Raw genomic sequence first — 26,291 nt, 5'->3', positions numbered from 1 at the left:
CCACCCAAGCTCCCTGAGGTGTTTCTTTCTTTAATTTTTCTTACTGTGGTAAAATATATATAACATGAAATTTACCATGTTAACCATTTAAAGACATACAGTTCAGTATTAAATACATTTATAACCTTGTGCACCACTTCTATATCTTCTTTGGAGAAATGTCATTTTAAGTCCTTTGCCCACTACCATCCATCTCTAGAACTGTTTTCATCTTATAAAACTGAACCTCTATACCCATTAAATAAGAGTTCCTCATTCTCCTCTCCCCCCAACCTCTGGCAACTATCATTCTCCTTTCTTGTCTCCGTGATTTTGACATCATGTAAGAAGCACACAACATTCTTTTTGTGACTGACTTATTTCGCTTAGCATAGTGTCTTCAGGGTTCATCCATGGTGTAGCATATTGCAGAATGTCCTTCCTTTTTCAGGCTGAATAATACTTCATTGTATGTGTATGTCACATTTTGCTTATCCATTCATCCACCAGTGCACTCCCTTTTTCCATGTTTAAGCTATTGTGAATAATGCTGCTGTGAACATGGGTGTACAGACTCTTTGAGAGCCTGTATTCAATTCTTTTGGGTATGTATACAAAAGTGGAATTGCTGGATCATATGGTAATTCTATTTTTAATTTTTTGAGGAGCCACCATACTGTTTTCCACAGTGGCGGTACAGTTTACGTTCCCACCAGTGGTGCCCAAGGGTTCCAATTTCTCCACGTTCATGCCAACACTTGTTTTCTGTTTTTTTTGATGGTGGCTATCCTAATGGGTATGGGTTGGTATCTTATTGTAGTTTTAATTTGTATCTCCCTAATAATTAGTGTGTTGCTCATATTGATGTGCTTATTGGCCACTTGTCTATCTTCTTTAGAGAAATGTCATTTTAAGTCCTTTGCCTGTTTTTTTTTTAATTTTTTTTCAACGTTTATTTATTTTTGAGACAGAGAGAGACAGAGCATGAACAGGGGAGGGGCAGAGACAGAGGGAGACACAGAATCTGAAACAGGCTGCAGGCTCTGAGCGGTCAGCACAGAGCCCGATGCGGGGCTCGAACTCACGGGCCGTGAGATCATGACCTGAGCTGAAGTCGGACGCTTAACCGACCAAGCCACCCAGGCGCCTCCTTTGCCTGGTTTTAAATTGGGTTTGTTGATGGTTGACTTTCAGGAGTTCTTTATATATTCTGGATATTAATCTCTTATCAGATACGTGATTTGCAAATATTTTCTCCTATTCTTTGGGTTGCCTTTTTCCTCTGTTGATAGTGTCTTTTGATGTACAAAATTTTTTAATTTTCAAGAAGTCCAGTCTGTTTTTTCTTTTGTTACCTGTGTTTTTGGTGTCATATCCAAGAAATCTTTTCCAAATTCAATGTTATGAAGCTTTTGTCTTATGTTTCTTGTAAGAGTTTTCTTGGTTCATGTTTTAAATTTTAGAGCCTTGATGCATTCTGAGTTAAATTCTGAGGGGAATGTTCAGCTTATTTGTTTATATGTAGAGATCCAGTTTTCCTAGCACCATTTGTTGAAAAGGCTGTCCTTTCTTTATTGAATGTCTTATTAGCACCATGTCAAATATCATTTGACCATATATGGGAGGGTTTATTTCTGGGCTCTCTTTTTTTTTTTTTTTAATTGATGTGTAATTAACATACAGTGTTATATTAATTTAAAGTGTACAGTATAATTCAATAATTCTAAGCATTATTCAGTGCTCATCATGGTAAAGTGTATTCTTAAGGCTCTTTATTTCACCCATCCTCCCCCTCCCCCTACCTTCCCTCTGGCAACCACCAGCTTGTTCTCTGTTTTTAAGAGTCTGGTTTTTTGGGGCACCTGTGTGTCCCAGTCAATTGAGCATCTGACTCTTGATTTCAGCTCAGGTCACGATCTCATGGTTTGTAGGATCTGGTCCCATGTCAGGCTCTGCTGGAGGCGCGGAGCCCACTTGGGATTCTCTTTCCTCCTCTCTCTGACCCTCCTCCACTTGTGCTCTTTCTCTCTCTCTCTCTCTTGAAATAAATTAATGGGGCACCTGGGTGGCTCAGTTGGTTAAGTGCGGACTTTGGCTCAGGTCATGATCTCACAGTCTGTGAGTTCGAGCCCCACGACAGGCTCTGTGCTGACAGCTCAGAGCCTGGAGCCTGCTTTGGATTCTGTGTCTCCCTCTCTCTCTGCTCCTCCCCCACTCACACTCTGTCTCTCTCTGTCTCAAAAGTAAATAAACATTAAAAAATAAATTAAAAAAATAAATTAATTGAAAAAAATGTTTTAAAAATCTTTTAAAAAGTGTGTTTTTTCCTCTTTTTTTCTTTATTCATTTGTTTTGTTTCTTAAATTCCACATTTGAGTGGAATTATGGTATTTATCTTTCTCTGACTTATTTCACTTAGCATTATACCCTCTAAGTCCATCCATGTTATCACAAATAGCAAGATCTCATTCTTTTGGAGCTCTCTGTTCTGTTTCACAGGTCTATATATCTGTCTTTATGTTAATACTGTAGCTTTGTAGTAAGTTTTAAAGTCAGGAAGCATGGGTCTTCCAGTTTTGTTCTTTTTCAAGATTGTTTTGGCTATTTGGGGGTCCCTTGGGAATTCCACATGAATTTAGGACAGGCTTTTCTGTTTCCTCAAAAAACATTTCCACATATAAAATCATGTCTTTTTAATATTTTCTTGTTCTACATAATCCCTTTCTTCTAGATGCACTTTTTTTTTTCTACAGGTAGTTATTTGGTTTTGATTCCTTCACATTGGAGGTTTCTCTAAGACATCTAGTAATCCTTAATTGCTTAATTTTAAGAGGGGGGAATTGATTAACTTTGTTGTAGGTTGACCTGGTGTGACAATTAGTGAACCCCAATATTACTACTTGAGGTTTTTTCCCCCTGGTCTAGTTAGAATCTTCAAAGCAGGATCCTTTCTGTATTTCCCTCCTGATTGGTGAAAATTGGGGCAAGAAGGCTGGGAGCTCTTATTCAATATGCTTGCTTAATTTCTCCATTTTCAACATGATGCTCTCCCCTTTACTGTTTCTGGTATGTCCCTGTCTAGAAATGTCTTGTTTAACCCTCTCCAGAGAATAAGTCTTCAGGCTTTTATCAGGATGATAGAGCAGTAGGCACTGGGCTTTACTAATTGGAAAAAAAAAAAAAATCTAAAGATCTGAAGCTTCTGAAACAGAATTTCGATCAGATATTTTATTTTATTTCATTTATTTAAAAATTTTTTTAATGTTTATATTAGAGAGAGACAGAGGGCAAGGGAGGGGAGGGACAGAGAGAGAGGGAAACAGAATCTGAAGCAGGTCCCAGGCTCTGAGCTGTCAGCACACAGCACAGAGCCTGACATGGGGCTCAAACTCACTGCGAGCTCATGACCTGAGCTGAAGTCGGATGCTTAACTGACTGAGCCACCCAGGTGCCCCTGCTCTGTTTCATTTTTTAAGTTTATCAATTTTGAGAGAGAGAGAGCACACACAAGCAGGGGAGGGGCAGAGAGCGAGGGAGGGAGAGAGAATCCCAAGCTAGCATCGTGCTGCAGGCGTGGAGCCCGACACAGGGCTTGAACTAAAGAACCGTGAGATCATGACCGAAGCCGAAAACAAGAGCTGGATGCTTAACCCACTGGGCCACCCAGGCATCCCTGTTCTATTTCATTTTTGATGACTGTGCCCAACTTGGGGTTCAAACTCATGACCCTGAGATCAAGAGTCACATGTTCTGCTGACTCAGCCAGCCAGGTGCCTGTCCCTTTGTTTTTAAAATGTTGATTGTAACCCAGTAAATTTATTTCTTAGTATTTTGCTTGGTGGTTGCCCATAGTTTGAAAAACACTAGTCTAGTACATAATAATTTACAGAGTCATTTCATATACTTTTAGTCTTCACAGCAATCCCATGACCTTTTTATTTTTCCAGATGAGGAGGCTCAGAGACATTAAGTGACTTGTTCAAGTTTGCACTGTGAGCATTTGGCAGAGTCAGAATTTGATCTTGAGTCCTAGATTTTGACTCTAGTTCCACCTCTGCACCTCTGGTTACATCTGACCCAAACTACTTTCGTTTTCCTTTCTTTTCGCACTCCCCTTCCCTACACCCAATTGTAGGGAATAATGCTAGTTTAGACTACATAATTGGGCAAATCCAACTTTCCCAGTTAACATATTTGCACAGTCCCCAATCCTGTCACTTGTCATTCAAGGTCATCCCTTAGAAGTTCTGGATTTCTTCTCCACCATAGACCAGTGGTTCTCAAGCCTGGATATATATCAGTGTCAATCAACTGTGGAACTCTATTCTGATGTCTGAGCCTCCAGCAGTGATTCTGATTCTGTCAATCTGGGGTGGAGTTTAAACATCCATGTTTTTAAAAAGGTTCACAGGCCTGAAACTAATGTAACATTTTGTGTCAATCATATCCAAATAAAAAACCACTTTTTAATTTAAATAAATAAGTAGCTCCACAGATGATTGTTATAATGAAAATTGAGAGTTTTTACCCTGGATACATTTAAGTCTGTGGCATAGAAGGAAAACCCAGGATTTGGGAAGTAAGTAGAGACTCCTTGGTCCCTTAGAGGTTTAGGAACTTAATTTAATGAGAGATCCGTCCTCTTCCTGGCTTCCAACTTTGTGCATGGGTATAAACCATTTGTAAACATAATCAGAGCCTAACTGAGTTGTAGGGAGTCTAGTGGTTCTCTTCTTCCCAACTGCCTCTTTTTTGATGAAATCTTAGAAATCATAAGGTTGGAATGTGCTCATCGAAGTATGCAATTGGAAAAGGCCACTTGTGAAATGGTAAGCTTGGATTATTGTTCATTATTCTCATGAAAAATAAAGTCTTTGAATGTAATGTTTTTTATTTATAGATTTCAACAAATAATAAACAACTGAACTGTATGTTTTAAGTTAAATAATAGATTTGACTAGAAAAATGATACATTATCAGTTTTGTATTATGCTGAGCAAAACAGGAATTGCTAAAATTTGGGTTACTTAAAAAAAACACTTCAAATCTCTCTCTGTCTTTCTCTCTTTAGTTCTTTTTGGAGGTGGATATCTGCTCAGACAGTAAGAATTTTAAGAGGTCAGTTACAAATAATGCTCTTTCATGTTTACAGTGTCATAAACATTTTATGTTCATGTGCTAAATATTAAACTGTAAGCTTTTATGTTAAAAGTTGCCTTCTGTGAAAGGACATAGGTAGATTTGGGGGTATAACCTGAAGTGAATGGTCTGACCATGGTAGTATTCCATCCCCTTTTCTCTAATTCAGGACTAGAATCAGCGGAAATGGGACGGACTGTAGAGTAGCTTCTAGAGTGGCTGGGTAGCTACTCAGTGATTTTCCATACATGACCTCTCTTTTCTGATGGTTTGCAGGCTTGTGGCTGGGAATACCACTCAGTAGAATTGCTGGTTAGTGGATGGGCTCTTTAGCGCTGACAGCTGAGCTGCTTCCAATCCTCAAGAAGGCTGCCTTCCTGTTCTTCTTGGCTAGGAAGGAAAAGTTTGAAGTTGACCTTACAGAGTCTCTCATTTATTAGTTAATCATGTCTTCTTCTTCTCCCATGAAATCAGAGAATTGCTTCTTTATCCTGAATTTTATTTTTTTTGTGTAGTCATCTAATTTTGGTCACACTAAACTAGAAGAGTGCCTTACTTATTTCTCTTGTGAAGAAGGCAGCCATTATTTTCTGTGTTAGTTGAGATGGAGTTTGGAATTTTGTGGGGGTGGGGGAGGGAGGTCTCCTGTTTTTGTTTTTGTTTTTTTTAAACTTGATTGTTTACGGCTCTAAAATGTGAAAGAAGTAGCCTTTTTTGTTACTGTACCTTTTAGTGTTCTTCAGACTGGTCAGTCTGTTAGAACTTTCTCTCCTTCCTTCCCTCACTTTCTCCTTCTCTCCTTTTTTCCTCTTTTTGAATGATTTGAGTTTTTTTAGAGTTCTGGAAGTGAATGTCTATATAAAATTTGGAGACATTTAAAAACAGTTATTTTGGGGCGCCTGGGTGGCGCAGTCGGTTAAGCGTCCGACTTCAGCCAGGTCACGATCTCGCGGTCCGTGAGTTCGAGCCCCGCGTCGGGCTCTGGGCTGGTGGCTCGGAGCCTGGAGCCTGTTTCCGATTCTGTGTCTCCCTGTCTCTCTGCCCCTCCCCTGTTCATGCTCTGTCTCTCTCTGTCCCAAAAATAAATAAAAACATTGAAAAATAAATAAAAACAGTTATTTTAATGAAACCTAATATTCCAAGGGAGAAATGTATAGTAAATTTAGATGTCAAGTTTTTCCTGTTCCATGATATTTTTATATTTGATTCTAGTTTTTAAAATAAAAGTTAGCTTACGTAATCTCTAATTCACTTTTAAGAAATATCTAGCAGTAATATTTTTAGCATTTCTGGCAATTTGTTATTACTGTTTCATTCTTCCAGCAGAGTGGTTCTCAAATTTTAGGACTTATTAAAGTATAGATTACTGGGCCCCAACCTGTAGATTGTGATACAGTTAGTTGCTCTATGGTAGGCCCAAGAATCTGTACTTTTAACACGTTCTGAGGTGATGCTGCTGCTTCTGGTCTGGAAATTACACTTTTTGAGAACCACTGCTTTATCATTTTGTCTTTGTAAATGAATAAGCTCTGATTCACAAATTACATAAGAATAATGGTGCACATGTAATTTTAACAGGTTTAATGGTGATTCCCAAAGATTAAAATCTTGATATTTTGTTACCTAATGTCAAAGAACACTACTTGCCACCTACCCTTACACTTCAAAGTAGTCTACAACATAAACAATTTATTAATAATAAATTTGTTATTTATTGATATACCATCTCTTAGAGCACCTCGAAATCAGGATTGGGAATATTGTTTTCTGAATTGTTAGGATATAAGCAGTTCAATACTAAGTTGATGTATAGTTCTGAAGGTTTTTTTAATGGGATCTTTTGAATGACAGAATAAATATTGTTTAGTTTTAGTTTTATTGTTCTTGTGGACTTTCAGCCATGTTTTGGTCTTTTAATTAGTGTGCTATTTGTTGGAAATACCCAGTTATGACTACTAAGGCCCTATATCTAGAAAACTTATGCTTGAGATGACACCTCCCTTATTTTAAATTTTTTTAATTTTTTAATTTTTTTACTATTTATTTTTAAGAGAGAGAGCAGGAGCAGGAGAGGGGCAGAGAGAGAGGGAGACAAAAAATCTGAAGCAGCCTCCAGGCTCTGAGCTGTCAGCACAGAGCCCACTGCGAGACTTGAACTCACAAACTCAGAGACCATGACCTGAGCTGAAGTCGGACGCTTAACCGAGCCACGCAGGCGCCCCAACACCTCCCTTATTTTAATTAGAGATTTTGAATTTGATAGTAGATTCACTTTCTTCCTAACAATGCCAGCACATTAGAGCCAAAACCAGACATGCTTGGGTGAATCTTTAACAGATGTAATTTAAGAAAAAACTCATGAGGGGAAGTAAAGATTTCTTTTTTTCAGTTAAAAAATACCCATCTGGAGTTTGCTTTAAAGCAAACTATATATATTTATCTGTGTGGACATATATCAATACGAATATATTTTATGTGAATATATTTAACAAAAATATGCTTAGGTAAAATTCATAGCCTCTCAAAGTGTAGTGTTTGGAATGAGGTGATAGTTATGTAGTTTAGTGTAAACACCTAGTTTGAAATGACAGCCACTCTCCCCAAATCCTTATACCACATTCTCCCCGGTACTGACAACCAAAATCACAGTATTACAAGCACCTTTCATCTACTGCAGAGGTTTCTCCACTGTTCATAATTATCTCTTGGGCATTACCAAATTGATAAAGAGATTGGGAATGGCTTATAGTTTTAAAAGAGATTTCTTTAAGGAAGAGGGAGCTAATTTTAATTTTTTAGGCATAGTTACATCTGGATTTTCCTCCCTTGTAGAAAACCAAGGCCCTGAAATAGAAGAGCCAAAGAAACTAGTGCTCAGACGCTACCCTGCTTTCAAGTGCCAGCCATAGTATATTAGGAATAACCTGTGGCTATCCTCAGATATAGGTTATTATCCATAACCTGCTTTTCTCACTCATTTTCTTCATAGCTCTGAGAGCTCATTTTGAAGGAATAATGGATGAACCATCCCCCTTGGCCAAACCTCTGGAGCTGAACCAGCACTCTCGGTTCATAATTGGTTCTGTATCTGAAGATAACTCAGAGGATGAAATCAGCAACCTGGTGAAGCTGGACCTACTGGAGGAGAAGGAAGGCTCTCTGTCACCAGCTTCTGTTGGCTCAGATACGCTCTCTGATTTGGGGATTTCCAGCCTACAGGATGGCTTGGCCTTGCACATGAGGTAAGACCGAAATTTTACTTGACCTTATTGACCTGTTGGTTTCACTGATTTTGTTCTGGAAATGGCAAGAATAATTTTAGCCAAGATTGCTCCACCTTTTCCTGTATCACTGGACTTAAAGCTTTGATGAAGAAATGGAAACAATGTATTTTGCCTGGAGTGGAGGCTTTCAAAGTGTCTTTTCCTAAATGTTCCTCTCAACTGTTTCCTGTTCTGTCTATATACCGGGTCTTTTAGTGACATCTAGTAAGTGAGAGTTAGGTTGAGAAATTTTGGCTTCTGTACTACTTTGACTAACATTGTAGTTGTAACTATTTTAATGGCTGATAAGACTTTTGCAGGGTTGGGCAAGTTTGTAGTGATTTTTCTTTGAACTGCTTTCATGTCAGAAAGGTATATTCCATTTCTGGCAGGGCCAGTCCTCAGTAACAATACAAAGGGTTGTTATAGACTTCTCCTTTTTCAATAGAAATGGAATTCTCTATATGTGATTGAGAATGTCAGTAAGTAGTAACATAGGATTTTTCTTACTTATTGATGTTTGATTATACAACCAGTATGTGATATACTACCCTTGGGTCATTTGCTTTGCATTTCTTAGATTAAAGGGCCTGGATTAGTGGTTCTTGGTTTTCACTGTACATCAGAGTCACTTTGTGGAGCCTTAAGAAAGGAGCCCCATCTCCAGAGCTCCAGAGATTCTGATTCATTTGATATTGGCTTGGTTTGGAGCTGGGGCATTTTTTTTTTAAAGCTATCCAGGTGATTCTAATGTACAGCTAGGGTTGAGATTATAGGTCTAGCCCAGATAAACATTAGGGTGACTATTGCTGTTAGTAAATCTTGGTGCTTATATTAATGGATCTTAAAATAATTAAGCCCCTTTTTATATACTAGAGATATAGGCTGTGTAGTAAAATCCCATACTGGGTCTGGCTGAATATGACTGTCCTGCCTTAGTTTCCTGGGACTTTAGGGTCCTTGCTTCTGAAAGATGATGAGGAACTAAGTGTCAGTGGTCACCCCCATTTAGCTATGTGGAGGTCAAAAGAAAAGAGTTAAGTAAGTTAATTGTGTTTTATGTCCTGGATTCCTAGAATTGCAAATGAACCAGAGACATAATGTAGCCTAATGCCTTTTTTTTTTTAATTTTTTTAACGTTTATTTATTTTTGAGACAGAGAGAGACAGAGCATGAACGGGGGAGGGGCAGAGAGAGAGGGAGACACAGAATCTGAAACAGGCTCCAGGCTCTGAGCTGTCAGCACAGAGCCTGACGCGGGGCTCGAACTCACGGACCATGAGATCATGACCTGAGCCAAGGTCGGCCACTTAACCGACTGAGCCACCCAGGCGCCCCCCTTTTATTTAAATAGATGAGAGAGCTGAGGCCTAAAGAGGGGAAATAACTTGCCTAAGCGTGAATAGCCAGAAAACTGGAATTCAGTGTCGGGTGTTCTGATTGCATTTCAGTAACTTTTCTACTCTACTTCCCTGACAATAAAAGTGTCTTAATTATATAGCTAGTTCAGACAAAGTTGGTTTTGAAGGAATTGATGAACAATGGATTTTATCTAATCTCTGGGCTAAAAAGAGGAATAGAGTGCTGTATTTAGTGGCAGATAAGAGGGGTTGAGGGTTTTTTTGGGGGGGGGGTGGAGGTCAAGTCTTTATGTAAACATTTTTTATTACTTTATAGTTCAATTAATGGTTGATCTAAAGGCTAACACTGGTGGTGGTATCTTACCCTTCAAGGTCATTTGTAAATGTGTGGGGGTTGTAACTGGTGGGACTACAGTAGTTCTCCTCATCTACAGGAGATACCTTCCAAGACCCCTAGTGGATGCCTGAAACCACAGATAGTACTGAACCCTACACATACTATGTTTTTTCATACATACATACTTATGATAAAATTTAGTTTATAAATTAGCCACAGTAAAAGGTGAACAGTAATAACTAAGAATAGTTATAACAATATTCTGTAATAAAAGTTATGTGAATGTGGTTTCTTTCTCTCAAAATATATTGTACTGTACTCACACTTCTTTTGATGGTGTGAGATGATAAAATGTCTACATGATGAGCTAAAGTGAGGTGAATGATGTAGGCATTGTGACATAACTTTAGGCTACTGTTTACCTTCTCACAATATTGTCAGAAGAAGGATCATCTGCTTCCGGTTGGTGGTTGACTGTGGATAACTGAAACCTTGGAACATGAAACCACAGATAAGGGGGAGGACTACTACTGTACCCTTGCATTTAAAGGTCAGAGGGCCAATGATTCTAAGCCTTCTTTAATGTACTGGATAATCTCACATAGCCAAGAATTGCCCTCAAAATGTCATAATGCTCCTGTTGAGAAAGACTAAGTTAAATCTAAATCCTTAAAGCCACATAGCACCTTGAGAAATTTGTCCAATTTGAGACCATGTGAAACAGAATATCCATTCGTTGGATTAGGAAATTGTGAATTTGGCAATGGTAAGATAAATACCATTATAGGAAACTCAGCCAATGATTTGCAACGCAGCTTGCAGTTGCCAAGTCATTCCCAAAGTTGATGGCTCTTATCACAAAGACTGTGTGGTCAGTGGTATGAGTGCCTGGAAATTTTTTTGCATGCCCTACTGTTGCAAAAGTCATGCCCATAGCTCGTGGAGGAGCTGTGGATTGAAGTGTGATCAGCAGCCTGGGAAGGAGACAGTGCCAGTTCCCACTTGCTTCTCAGCTAGCTAATGTTCCAAAATAGAACACAGCTTTTCCATTGATACATTTTGTAAGTCATTTGAAGATATGGTGTCCTTGGGGTTAATTTAAATTGAGTCAAATTCACTTGATTTTAGAGAGAACTTTGTTCTTGCATCTGCCACCAATTAGGTATGTGACCACAGAGAATACATGTTACCTCTTTGGTAACCTCATTTTCCTCATCCATGAACATGAAGGTATTGGTTCAAAAACTCTTTTTCACTCTTTGAACCCAGAGTTAGAGACTGGTTGAGTTTAGGATTAGCTTCTTGCATGAATAATCTAATCCTTTCCAGGCCATGTAGATTAAAGGGGCAGGTACATTCCTAAGAGGTGTTTACTAGAGGTCATCTAAAACCAAGTAATATGACTGTCATAGTATAGGATGAGAGAGGGCCTCTCAAGTTTAGGGCTTGGTTTTTTTGATGCTAACTGAGAAGTCTAATGGGTGTAGTGGATAGGTATTAATACAGAATAGACTTTTCCAGAGATGGAGATGACTTGCATCACATATTTTCTAGAGCAGCACTGAAAGAGTAGATGGATCACTTTCTAAGCTTTATGACCCAAATATTTGAAAATAATACCCTAAGAAAGTTACAGCCTGATGGGAATATATGTCTTATTGTAAACAACTGTTGTTTGGCTTTATTAATTAATTAATTTAGAGCCAGTGTGGGCGGGGGAGGGGCACAGAGAAGGGGGAGAGAGAATCTCAAGCAGGCTCCACGCAACAGCACAGAACCCAACACAGGGCTCAATCTCACCACCATGAGATCATGACCTGAGCTAAAATCAAGAGTTGGATGCTTAACCGACTAAGCCACCCAGGTGCCCTGGCTTTTTATTTTTAAAGAAGATCAGTTAGGGATTGACGTATCAGGTAGGTTGATTTATTTCTGAACCTTATTATTAATATTTAATTGACTATTTGAGAAGAAAGACCATTGAAGACTGAATGTGGGTGTCTTAATTTTGATAACTTATGTATGATTTAGTGGCATATAATAGAATTATCTAGTTGCATGGATATTGATGTCTGTTCCTCATGGGATGCCACTTGAGTTCAGATTGTTCTGAATATTTGCATTGCAGTGTAAATAAATCCAGATCACCCCACAGTCATGCTATCAACCAAAGATTGTAATCAATTTTGTCAACTAGTATACTGAATTCCTGGTTGAAGTCCAGTTGGAAACAGGTGAGCTCCCCAACTGGATCGCTCTTAGGGTAGTGTGATTTCTTTAAACCTTTTTTATCCTGTAATTCATGTTACAGTTTTCCCTTAAACTTTTTAAATGCCCAAAGAATCAAACATCCAACATTTTGTGCTTGGCAAGCATGTTGTTGGTGACTCCATTTGAGAACAGTCTGTAATTGCTGTTATTTGTGTGTATATAAATCCATCATATGATGTTCTATTGCTGGGTTTAAGACAGTGGTTGCTGCTTTGGTAGGCGAGAGAGATTAAGTTCACTCAGAAAAGGCTCCTTGAAGGTAAGTTGCATTACTGTCTCCTTTCTGGTCTAGAAAGTACTTTGTCAATATCTTAGAAAATTTAGAATTCAGTTATGTGATTGACGATGAGGTGTTTTCGATTATTCAGAAGAATCTCTGTGGAGAGTTTTGAAGCTGTTTTGTAATTAGAAATAATCTGTAAAGTTTGTCCAATGATACTAGAATGCAAACGGATAAAATACTGTGTTGGGGATTAAGACTTAAAAAAAAATTTTTTTTAATGTTTATTTATTTTTGAGAGAGAGAGAGACAGAGCACAAGTAGGGGAGAGGCAGAGAGAGAGGGAGACACAGAATCCGAAGCAAGCTCCAGGTTCTGAGCTGTCAGCACAGAGCCCGATGTGAGACTTGAACTCACAGACTGAGAGACTGTGACCTGAGCCGAAGTCAGACACTCAATCGACTGAGCCACTCAGGTGCCCCTCCTGGTGATAGACTTTTAAAAAAACACCAAAGAGGGAGGTGGGTGGAGGGTTGGATGAAATAGATGAAGGGGATTAAGAGCACACTTACCGTGATGAGCACTGAGTAATGTATAAAATTGTTGAGTTTTATACACGTATAGAATGTATAGAATTGTTGAGAATTATACACCTGAAACTAATATAATACTATACATTAGTTATACTGGAATTAAAAAAAATTATCCTAGAGCTGTATGGGATGTATGTATTCCCACTTTTCTTCTTTTTTTTTTTTTTTAATTTTTTTAAATTTAAAATTTTTATTTTTGAGAGACAGAGTGTGAGCGGGGGAGGGGCAGAAGAGAGAAGGGGACACAGAATCCAAAGCAGGCTCCAGGCTTGGAGGTGTCAGTACAGAGCCCAATGTGGGGCTCAAACCCATGAACCACAACATCATGACCTGAACTGAAGTCTGATGTTTAACCGACTGAGCTACCCAGGTGCCCCCAGAATTCCTGCTTTTCTATTTCAGTAAATTTTCATTTCATTTGCTATACATACATACCAAATTCTAGTTTGTGCAGTTGACTCCAAAATGCTGGTTAATCCAAACTCATATTCAATCCAAGACCACACGCTGTGTATTGTATCTCTTAAATTTCTTAAACTTTCATATCCCCTCCACCCCACTTTTTTTTTTTTTTTTGTGACAGTGTCTAGTGACTTGTTTAAAATGACCTTAGCAAATCATGAAGGTATATGGCTACTGGTAATAGTTTGGTGGTATAGAGAGAAATGGAAGGAAAAACAAAGGATAATTTGCTACTCTATACTTTTTATAGCTATAGCACTTGTAGCAAAACAATTGTTTGTTGCACTAATATTTTAATGAATTTTATAATCAAAATGAAAGTGGACATTATAAAATACGGTGTGATTTGATCAAAAGCTATTACGGACAGAACTTTTAAGTTTTAGGGGTATATGTTTGTATTTGACCTGTAAAGAGATTCTCTTTCCTATTAGTCTCTCACTTGAAACTCCTGAGATTGAAAAAAATAAAATATAATAAAAAAAGAAACTCTTGAGTTTGAAGTGATTTCACTTAAATCTAGTAATGGAGGTAAAATTAAATAGTATCTGCAGAAGCTTTTGGAAAAGTAAAATGTTCCATACTATGTAATATTTATTATGAAAGAGTCCTTTTGTAAAATAAAATTTTTGACTAGAAAAACCTTTTTAAGGTTTTTGCATGTTGGGTTTAAAACTTGGATATTTAGATTGAAAGACATATACTATCAATATTATAATTTAGATGTTGAGAATAACCATTATTGAGAGGGCAGGAAATTTCACTTTTCCTTCCTATCTTTGGCTCAGCTGTCTCAAGCTTTAACGTCAAAAATAAGGAAATTTGTAGATGGGCCTGTGAGAGTGTTATGTTTGGCTTTCTTAGCATTTCTCATTCAGCTTCCCTGAGCTTTCTCCCTGCCCCCAGCATTTTCCAAACCCTTTACTCTCAATGTTCCTTCCTTGATATTCTGAGGTTCCCAGTTGCCATGGTGCCTCAGAAGTGAGTAGACAGAGAAGGTCATTATGAGATCTGCAACTTGGTACTCTTTCTGAAGGCAATAGTTTGCTCTATTTCCCACCCACTCTTTCCATTCAGAAAACAGGAACTGTCTTTGTATGTATTATAATCTCCGGACTTTATTCTATAAATGTAGCTAACTGTAGAAATGAAATTATGAATATTTGTAAGTAGGGCTCAGGACAGCCACTTGGCAGTGTTTATTATTTTTATCACTTCTAGTGTAATGCATACATTTTCCCCCTCCTTTCTTCCTGTGAACATAAATTTACAAATGAAGTTTGCATTTACTACTTAAAACTTTAAAATTATTAGATATATGCTTATTATAGAAAAGTTAGAAATCCAAAAAGTATGAAGAAATAGAAAGAATCCAGAATATGATTGTCCAGTGATAATTTCTGTCAGTATTTAATATTTCTTTTTGTGAATTTTACCCCTTAAGGATAAATTTCTTTAAAATATACTTAAGTAGATTATATCTTAATGCACGGCTCTATTTTTTGCTTTTTTCCATAGAACAACATTTTCTCATGTCACTAAAAATCTTTTAGCTTAATTTTTTTTAGCTTTTTATTTTGAAATAATTTTTGATTTACAGAAGAGTTACAAAAACAGCAGAGAATTCTTGTGTGTCCTTCACTTACCTTCCCCTACTATTTTTTTTTTTTAAATTTTTTTAACGTTTATTTATTTTTTGGGGACAGAGAGAGACAGAGCATGAACGGGGGAGGGGCAGAGAGAGAGGGAGACACAGAATCAGAAACAGGCTCCAGGCTCTGAGCCATCAGCCCAGAGCCCGACGCGGGGCTCAAACCCACGGACCGCGAGATCGTGACCTGGCTGAAGTCGGACGCTTATCCGACTGCGCCACCCAGGCGCCCCATACCTTCCCCTACTATTAATATTTTTCATAACCATAGTACATTTATCTAGAGTTGTCAGATGTAGCAAATAAAAATATGTGTTGCCCAGTTAATTTTGAATTTCAGGTAAACAATAATTTTTCATATAAAAATTAAATACTGCAAATACTGCATTAGACATACTTATATAAAAAATTACTTGTGTTTGCCTGAAATGGAAAATTTAAATGGGCATCTTGTATTTTTTCTAGCAACCCTATTTTTATTAAAATTAAGTAGTTAACATTGGTATAGTACTTTTAAGTAAACTATAGATTTTATTTGGTTTTCAGCTCTGTCTCCACCCTTGCTAATAGAGATATACTGGACAATTCTAATTCCTGAGTTTTTCCAGAGTGCTAACATAGAATCATGCTTGTTTCTTTTTTTTTCCTAATTTTTAATTTAATTTATTTTTTAATTTACATCCAAATTAGTTAGCATATAGTGCAACAATGATTTCAGGAGTAGATTCCTTAGTGCCCCTTACCCATTTAGCCCATCCCCCCCCCACACCCCCTCCAGTAACCCTCAGTTTTTTCTCCATATTTATGAGTCTCTTCTGTTTTGTCCCCCTCCCTGTTTTTATATTATTTTTGTTTCCCTTCCCTTATGTTCATCTGTTTTGTCTCTTAAAGTCCTCTTTTGAGTGAAGTCATATTTGTCTTTCTCTGATTGACTAATTTCACTTAGCATAATACCGTCTAGTTCCATCCAAGTAGTTGCAAATGGCAAGATTTCATTCTTTTTGATTGGTGAGTAATACTCCATTGTGTATATATACTACATCTTCTGTATCCATTCATCCATCGATGGACATTTGGGCTGTTTCCATACTTTGGCTATTGTTGATAGTGCTGCTATAAACATTGGGGTGCGTGTGTCCCTTTGAAACAGCATACCAGTATCCCTTGGGTAAATACCTAGTGGTGCAATTGCTGGGTCGTAGGGTAGTTCTATTTTTAGTTTTTTGAGGAACCTCCATACTGTTTTCCAGAGTGGCTGCACCAGCTTGCATTCCCATAGAATCATGCTTGTTTCTAAGAGGCTTTCCATACCATAGGCTCTTTGGTTTCTGAGTTACTTCTTGATCATCCATTTTCTATTTCCCAAAATTTTTTGACATCTGTATCTGTTAGGTCCTCCTCTTTCGTTTTCTTTGTTCTTATGTCTTTATGTTTCTTTTATTATTTTGTTGTCATTTTCGTGTGATTTTTGGTAGAGAATAGAAATAAACAAATGTTCCGTCTGCTACTGTCGACCGGTAGTTCCATTCACTCTTCAATCTATTGCAGTTGGCTTTTGCTTCTACCACTTCTCTGAAACTACACTTAGAAAACTTACCAGTGACCTCCTGATGAGCAAAATTTGACACTGTTGACTTTTCACTCATTCTTGAAACTACACCTTATATTTTAGTAACATTCTCTCCCAATTCTCCTTTCTGACTCTACCCTGTCAGGTGCTTGAGTAGGCTTGGCTTTTTCCACATGCCTCCTAATTGTTAATTTTCTGCAAAGCTTCCTGGCTTTAGCCCTCTTCTCATAGGTTACAACCTCTCTCTTGATCTAACTTAATTAATGGTATTCCCATTTCTCTGGTCTTCTAAGCTAGAAATATGGGTGTTCTATGAGATTCCTCTCTCCTCTACCCCTCTTCCCCTACCCCTAACACCTAGTTAGGTATTCTTATTGATGCTATACCCCAATAATTCTTAAATTTTTAAAAAATGTTTATTTTTGAAAGAGATAGAAAGAGAGAGAGCACGAGCAGGGGAGGGGCCAAGAGAGAGGGAGACACAGAATCCGAAGCAGGCTCCAGGCTCTGAGCTGTCAGCACGGAGTCCGATGCAGGACTTGAACCCACAAGCCTGAGATCATGACCTGAGCTGAAGTCAGATGCTTAACTGACTTAGCCACCCAGGTGCCCCAGTATACCCAAATAATTCTTGAATCCATTCCTTTCTTTCCTTTGCTACTGCTATTGTTCTTGCTTTTATATTTTATTTGGATTTGGCAAGAGTATTTTAGTTCTTCTCCAGCCTCTTTCCCCTTTCAGTATAAGCTCCACATGGCCATTGGGATCTTTCTAAAAGGTAAACTGATCATCTTATAGCATTACTTTAGTGGGTCCTTTTTACCAATAGGATATATTAGTGGCTAGCCAAACATTGTGCCAAGTTAACATTATTTCTAATACAAGAGCTTTAATCATTATTATGCTGGGCTTGTTGAGATCTGTAAGGTGTCAGTAATATTTCAGATTTGTTTAAACTCAGTTTTGAAGAAATAAACAGAAAACAGACAAGCAACAGAGATAAGTATATAGCAGGAACACCAGTGATGGTGGGGTTGACAGCATGTACAAAGATACCAGACTGAGACATCTAGCATGTTCAGGTAATTATAAGTCATTGAGTATTATTGAAATGTGAGGGAGACAGGGTGTTTAGTGTCTGGAGGAAGAGGCTGGTAAGATAAAGGTGAGCTCATTAAGCATCTTGTCTGTCATGCTGAGACACATATAACATGGAAAACAGTATTTAGATTTGGCTGTGCAACAACAGAATCATCTGTGGAACTTTCAGAAACTATGCAATCCCTTACAGGAGTACTGATGCATAGGGGCACTTGTACCCCAATGTTTATAGCAGCACTCTCAACAATAGCCAAATTATGAAAGAACCTAAATGTCCATCAACTGGTGAATGGATAAAGAAATTGTGGTTTATATACACAATGGAGTACTACATGGCAATGAGAAAGAATGAAATATGGCCCTTTGTACCAACGTGGATGGAACTAGAGAGTGTTATGCTAAGTGAAATAAGCCACACAGAGAAAGACAGATACCATATGTTTTCACTCTTATGTGGATCCTGAGAAACTTAACAGAAACCCATGGGGGAGGGGAAGAAAAAAAAAAAAGAGGTTAGAGTGGGAGAGAGCCAAAGCATAAGAGACTTAAAAACTGAGGGGCGCCTGGGTGGCGCAGTCGGTTAAGCGTCCGACTTCAGCCAGGTCACGATCTCGCGGTCCGTGAGTTCGAGCCCCGCGTCAGGCTCTGGGCTGATGGCTCGGAGCCTGGAGCCTGTTTCCAATTCTGTGTCTCCCTGTCTCTCTGCCCCTCCCCCGTTCATGCTCTGTCTCTCTCTGTCCCAAAAATAAATAAAAAACGTTGAAAAAAAAATTTAAATAAATAAATAAATAAATAAATAAAAAAAAAACTGAGAACAAACTGAGGGTTGATGGGGGGTGGGAGGGAGGGGAGGGTGGGTGATGGGTATTGAGGAGGCACCTTTTGGGATGAGCACTGGGTGTTGTATGGAAACCAATTTGACAATAAATTTCATATATTGAAAAATAAATAAAAAACTATGCATCCCTAAACTGTGTGTCAGACTGCTTAAATTATAGTTTCTGGTTATGGAACCCTGCAGTCTTCATGCTAGTACTCTCCACATGAATCTGATATGAAACCTGAGCTGAGAACCACTTTTCTAGCGTTTAGAACAATGCCTGGCATATAATACATGCTTAATAAATGTTTGTTTCATTGAAATTAAAGTTGTGCAAGTAGATTAGGTTATTATGAGGGAGAGTATATAAGTAGAAGGGAAGTGTGTCTTATGGAAATGTCTACCTTTAGATGGAAGGAAGGGTGAAAAAGGGAGACAGGAAATGATCAGGAAGGTAGAAGGAGCACCAAAAAAAAAAAAAAAAACAAAACAAAAAAAAAGAAGGAAAGGATAATTTTAAGGTGGAAGATGTAACATACAGTGTTGAAAAGAAATGTCAGATTGAGGAACAACACTGGGGAGCGTCTTGGTGGCTTAGTCGGTTAAGCATCCGACTCTTGATTTTGGCTCAGGTTTTTTTGACTCTTGATTTTGGTTTGTGAGATTGAGCCCTGCATTGGGCTCTGCGCTGAAGCATGGAGCCTGCTTGGGATTTTCTCTCTTCCCCTCTCTGCCCCTTCCCAGGTTGTGCCTGCACCCATACACGCACACGCGTGCACACACACACACACTCTGTCTCTCTCTCTCTCTCAAAATAAATAAACATTAAAAAAAAGAAAAAAAGAAAAAGCACTGAAATTCGTGCATAGGAGGCTCTTGGGGTGAACAGCTTTAGTAGATGTCCAGAGATTAAGTAGTAGTAAATGAAGGAACAGCAATGTCAACACTGTGTACCCTTTTAAGAAGTTGATGGCAAGGAAGAAAAAAGAACAGCTACTTGAGAGGATAATAGGATTTCTCTCTTGTCCTCCTCTGCTGTGTTTTCTTACTGGAATGCCCTTCCCCTGACTTTTGGAATTCCATTCATCCTTTTGGGTCATCACTTTGTAAGGTCCTTCTCAAATGCTGCCTGTGCTGTGAAACTTTTCTTCTTTCTCCTATTTTGTTTTTCTCTTCTGGTTATTTGGCCTTTCATTTTTCACAACAACAATTGTGTTCTTTCTCCATTGTCATTAAACCCATCCCTAGCTCCTGTCCCTTCTAGACACACTTTGAATTTTATAACTTTGCCTCATATTTCATTGAGAAAATAGAAACTATCACACCAGAAATTCTTCCTTCCAACATCTAATTTCAAATTTACTTGTATCTAGACTCATGTTTTCATTTTTCCTTCTTGTTTTAAGGACTTCTCAAGATCCTCCTTCCTTTAGTGATCCTCTTCTTTACATTTTTTTTTTTTCAACGTTTATTTATTTTTGGGACAGAGAGAGACAGAGCATGAACGGGGGAGGGGCAGAGAGAGAGGGAGACACAGAATCGGAAACAGGCTCCAGGCTCTGAGCCATCAGCCCAGAGCCTGACGCGGGGCTCGAACTCACGGACCGCGAGATCATGACCTGGCTGAAGTCGGACGCTTAACCGACTGCGCCACCCAGGCGCCCCATCTTCTTTACATTTTAAATATCCCCTTTTCTACTAAATCACTCATGTTGGCATCCAGACATGCTCAGATGACTCCCATCTTTATAAAATCCTTCTTTGATAGCCATGCTCCCTTTGGACTACTCCCCTAATTCTCTGCCCCACATCATGGCCAAGATCTTCGGAAGGGTTCTTTCTTCCTCTTCTCTCATTCTGTCTTCCAACCTGTACTAGTGTGTACTCTGCCCTATCATGCTACTGAAACTGCTTGCATTAAAAATCACCAGTGACTATTGTATTGCTAAATTCATTGGGTCCTTCTCAGTTCTCATCCTTTTAGTCCTCTCAGTAGCTTTATACAGGTACCTACTTTTTTCCTTGAAACACAGCCTTCTCTTTCCTGCTGAAAACTGTGCTTTCTTGTCTTTTCTCCTGTGTCCCTGGTACTCTTTCTAATCTCCTTTGCAAGCTCTTCTTTTTCATGTTACTTCCAGCATTTAGTCCTGCTTGGTCTTGGACCTTCTAGTCCTTTTACTTGGTATACATTTTCTTTCTACGTAATCTCATCCCTTTGCTACTGTTTGTATGCCAATAACTCCCATTATTTATGATATCCATCCCATACCTATCTTTTGATCTGACTTGCTATGTTCGGCTATTTATGTGAAATCTTCGTTTGAATGTCCTATAGACCCGAACTCCTTTTTTTTTTTTTTTATTTTAATAACCTCTTCGTCCAGCCTGTGGCTTGAATTCATGACCCTGAGATCAAGAGTTGCATGCTCTATGGATTAAGCCAGCCAACTGCCTCTAGACCTGAACTTTTGATTTCTCCCTATCCTCTCTAAATTGATCCTTCCATAGTCTTCCACCTCTTATAAATATCACCTCTGGCCACTCTGCTTAAGTCAGAAACCTGGGAAATCATACTTCAGTTCTGTTGATTCTGTCTCCAATATTTACTTCAGTACATTCACTTGCCATCACTTTAGTTTAGCCTTAGTCTGTCAACTCTTGTTTGGATTAATAGAATGGTCACTCAACTGGATTTTCTGCCCCCTGATTTCCTGTCACACTTAGCATAAGACACTAAAATCTTTTTTAAAAGTTTTTAAAATTTATTTTGAGAGAGAGTGTGTGAGTGAGAGAGCAGGGGAGAGGCAGAGAGAGAGAGGGGGGGAGAGAGAGAATCCCAAGCAGGTCCCATACTGACCAATGCGGAGCTTGAACTCAAGAACCATGAAATCATGACTTGAGCCTAAACCAAGAGTGAGACACTTAACCAGCTGAGCCACCCAGGTGCCCCAAGATACTACATTCTTACCTTGGCTCCTGAGGCCCTGAATAATCTGACTTCTGTCAGCTTCCATGTGTTGACAGTGCTTCAGTCATACTGGCCTTTCAGTTCCCCTGGTGTTCCAGTCTTTCCTATCTCAGGGCCATACATACTTGTCCTTTTGCCTGGATTCTCTCTTACTCTCTCAGTGATTACTTAAGGCCCCCTTTTTAAGGTTTCGGATTAAATATCACTTCCTGAGAGAGGCCTGTTATTATTTGTAATCTTTTTGTTTTTCTTTCAAAGGACTCACCACAATTTATAATATTTTCACTTGCTCATTTATTTTTTTGTCTCTGTTACCCTGTCACCAATATGAGAGCAGTGATCATATACATTTTGTTTGCAGTTGTATACCCAGCACTCTCTATAGCACATAGTAGGGCAGTCAGTAGATATTTATTGAATCGCTGAGACAGATATAAAGATTGGCCAGGGACATTCACAAAAGGTGGTAGTATCTTAAATTATATGTATATATTAAAATTTTTAAGTGGATTTAGGATTGTTCAAATTTTCTGTTTCTTCTTGGGTGGAATAGAAAATTTTTTTTTCAGATGATTTACCAATTGAATCTAAATTTTCAGATTTATTGGCATAAACTTCATAATAAACATACTCCTTTCTTTTTCATGTTTTAGAATTTGTAGTGAGTTCCCTCTTCATCATTCCTGATATCAAGTTAGCATTTTCTATTATTTTTTATCAGTCTTATAGAAGTTTCTAATTTTGGGGCACTTGGGTGGTTTCAGTCGGTCAAGCCTCTAACTCTTGATTTTGGCTCAGGTCATGATTTTGCTCTCTGTGAAATCCAGCCTCATGTTGGGCTCAGCGCAGAGCAAGGAACTTCCTTGGGATTCTCTCTCTCCCTCCCTCTCTGCCTCTCCCCGACTCATGCACATGCATGCGTGCATTCTCCCTCTCTCTCTCTCTCTCTGAAATAAATTGATTTAAAAAATAGAAGTAGTAGTTTAATTGGACTTTTCAAAGAACCAACTTTTTGTCTTTGTTGATTTTTTTTATTGTACATTTGTTTTCTCTTTTATTGATATCTGCTGTCATCTTCGTTCTCTTCTTCATACTTTTTAAGTTTACTTATTTTGAGAGAGAGTGAGCATGAGCATGGGAGGGGCAGAGAGAGAGGGAGAAAGAGAATCCCAAGCAGACTCCACACTGTCAGCGTGAAGCCTGATGTGGGGCTCTGTGGCCTCAATCTCACAAACCACGGGATCATGATGTGGGCTGAAATCAAGAGTTGGTTGCTTAACTGATTGAGCCATCCAGGTGCCCCTTTTCTTTATACTTTCTTTAGGCTTAATATGTTTTTTTCTGACCTTTTGAGATAGATTATTATTTCTTTTCTAAGCTGTGTACTAATAACTACAAATTTCCCCAAGCCCATCTTTGCCTATATTTCAAGGTTTTTTTCAACATTTTATTATGAAGAATTTTAAGCCTACAGCACAGTTGAGAGATTTTATGAGAACGCCTAGATTTTACTCATCACCTAGATTCTACTATGAACATTTTCCTATACTTGCTTTATTAGTTATCTACCCATTTCTGTATCTCGGTATCCATTTGTTAGTTCATCTTGTATCCCCAAGTTTTGATGTGATATATTTTTATTGTTATTCAGTTTAAGATATGTTTTTCTTTTCATTGTGATTTAATTTTTTAATTTTTTAGTTGAGATATAATTCACATATAACATTGTATTTTAGGTATACAGCATAGTGACTTTATATTTGTATATTTATACATATAAATACATACATATACATGTAAAATTTATACATGTGCGTATAACAAAATAATTACCAAAATAAGTTTAGTTAACATCCATCACTATGCATACTTAACAATTTTTTTCTTTCTTCTTGTGATGAAAACTTAAGATCTACTCTCTTAGGAACTTTCAAATGCACAATACAATATTGTTAACTATAGTCACCATATTGTGTATCACATACCTAGGACTTACTTATTTTATAACTGGAAGTTTGTACCTTTCTTATTAAAATATATATATATATATTAATGTTTTATTTATTCTTGAGAAAGAGAGAGACAGAGACAGAGCATGAGCGGGAGAGGAACAGAGCAAGAGAGGGACACAGAATCCGAATCAGGCTCCAGGCTCCGAGCCGTCAGTACAGAGCCCTATGCGGGGCTCGAACTCACAGACCATGAGATCGTGACCTGAGCTGAAGTCAGACGCTCAACCGACTGAGCCACCCAGGCACCCCTGGAAGTTTGTACCTTTTGACCACCTTCACCCATCTCACCCACCTTTATTGTGTCTTTTTTTTTGACGCTTAAGTTATTTAGAAGTGGATTCATTAATTTCAAGACACTTGGATATGTATTAAAATCATTTGAATGTATTTTAGTATCTTTGCCATTGATTTTTAGTTTAATCCATTGTATTCAGAGGATATACTCTGTGATTTCAAATCTTGGAAGTTTGTTGATACTTTATAGCCTAGCATATGGTTAAATTTTTTTAAAAAAATCTGTTTTTTGTATGTATATGCATATGTATATATTTTTAAGTAAGCTCTGTGTCCAACGTGGGGCTTGAACTCACAACCCCGGGATCAAGAGTCACATGCTCTACTGACTGAGCCAGCCAGGTGCCCCTAGCATATGTTCAGTTTTGATAAGATTTTATAACACCTTTGAAGGATGTATATTTTGCAGTTGTTGGTTGTAGGATTCTATATTTGTCAGTTAAGTTTTTTAATTGTGTTGTTCTTCAGTATCTTTGATTACCACCCCCCCCAACTTGTTCTGTCAGTTAGTAAAACAGGAAGAAAACACCTTGCTACCAGAATCTTATAAATCAATAAGAAAAAGATATTTCAACGTCTTCTTTTTAAGGGTAGTATAGTTGACATACAATATTACATTAGTTTCACATATGCAACATAGTGATTCAGTGTTCATATACATTATGAAATGATCATGACAATAAGTCTAGTTACTTTCTGTCACTATACAAAGGAATTACAGATTATTGATTATATTCCCTCTGCTGTAGTCAATATAGATTATTGACTACATCCCTGTGACCTATATATTTTTGTAACTGGAAGTTCGTACCTCTTAATCCTTGGCACTTATTTCACCCCCCTCCCCCCACTCTCCCTTCTGGCTACCACCAGTTTGTTTTCTGCATTTAATTTATGCGTTTGTTTCTGTTTTGTTTGTTTTGTTTCTTAGATTCCACATATAAGTGAAATCATAAGGTATTAGTCTTTCTCTGTCTGACTTATTTCACTTACCATAATACCTGCTAGGTTAGTTCACCCATGTCATTGCAAATGCCAAGATTTCATTCTTTTTTATGGCTGAGTAATACTCCATTGCCTGTGTATACCACATTTTCTTTACCCATTCATCTATTGATGGATACTTAGTTGTTTCCTTATTTCATTGTAAATAACTCTGCAATGAACATAAGGGTGCATATATTTTTAAAATATAAATAAATATATTAGTGTTTTGTTTTCTTTGGAGAAATACCCAGAGGTGGAATTGCTGGGTTGTATGGTAGTTCTATTACTAATTTTTTGAGGAAGCTCCACACTGTTTTTCCATTTTCCATTCCTGCCAACAGCGCACAAGGGTTCCCTTTTCTCTGCATCCTTGTCAACACTTGTTATTTCTTGTCTTTTTAATAAAAGCCATTCTGACAGATGTGAGGTGATAATCTCAGTGTGGTTTTGATTTGCATTTCCCTGATGATTAGTGATGTTGAGCTTCTTTTCATATCTATTGGCCATCTGCAGGTCTTCTTTGGAAAAATGTCTATTACATATCCTCTGCCCATTTTTTAATCAGATTGTTTGGGGTTTTTTTGGTGTTGAGTTGTACAATTTCTTATTTTTTAATTTTACTTTTATTTTTGAAAGAGAGAGAGAGAGAATGAGCAGAGGAGGAGCAGAGAGAGGGAAACACAGAATCCGGACCAGGCTCCAGGCTCTCAGCTGTCAGCACAGAGTCCCATGCAGGGCTCAAACTCACAAGCCATGAGATAATGACCTGAGCTGAAGTTGGGCACATAACCCAACTGAGCCATGCAGGCACCCCTGGTATCTTTTAAATTAAACATACACATACTGTATCAATACGCAAGTCCACTCCTGGGTATTTAACCGAAAGAAATGAGTGCATTTGTCACCAAAAACCAAGTATAAGGACAAATCTGGTGAAGATTCATAAACAACTCAAATGTCCATCAATAATAGATTAGATAAATTATGAGATAGGCACCCAATGGAATACTACACAGCAATGAAAATGAACGAACTACTGCTATGTCACAATGATGAATTTTTAAAAATTTATTTTTAATTTTTTTTTTATTTTAGAAAGAGAGCACGCAAGTTGGGGAGAGGGGCAGAGAGAGACTCTTAAGCAGGCTCCATGCTCAGCACTGAGCCCAATGCAGGGCTTGATCCCATGACCCTGGGATCATGACCAGAGCCATTAAGGAAGCCCTCTGAGACTCTGGAAATGTTCTGTATCTTAATGGGGTG

General features: G+C 38.1%; 1 protein-coding gene across 13 annotated transcripts in view; it reads left to right on the top strand.

The window, feature by feature from the left end:
- The window catches only part of ACACA (acetyl-CoA carboxylase alpha), a 283,001-nt gene that overhangs the window by 48,618 nt on the left and 208,092 nt on the right, over positions 1 to 26,291 (top strand). For 9 of the 13 annotated variants that reach the window (XM_040455127.1, XM_040455135.1, XM_040455136.1 and 6 more), the window contains 2 exons: positions 5,051 to 5,097; positions 8,108 to 8,360. In XM_040455127.1, coding sequence (XP_040311061.1) covers positions 8,134 to 8,360 — 227 coding nt within the window. In that variant the 5' untranslated portion in view covers positions 5,051 to 5,097; positions 8,108 to 8,133. Of the gene's footprint in view, positions 1 to 3,744; positions 4,809 to 5,050; positions 5,098 to 8,107; positions 8,361 to 26,291 lie in introns of those variants that run through there. The other 4 variants (XM_040455131.1, XM_040455128.1, XM_040455129.1 and 1 more) reach the window with 2 other exon arrangements.

Source organism: Herpailurus yagouaroundi, unplaced genomic scaffold (assembly GCF_014898765.1).
Source record: "Herpailurus yagouaroundi ecotype Mexico unplaced genomic scaffold, PumYag 215, whole genome shotgun sequence".
Lineage (NCBI taxonomy): Eukaryota > Metazoa > Chordata > Mammalia > Carnivora > Felidae > Herpailurus > Herpailurus yagouaroundi.
The sequence above is the reverse complement of the archived record's forward strand: the minus strand, read 5'-3'. Positions and strand labels throughout refer to the sequence as shown.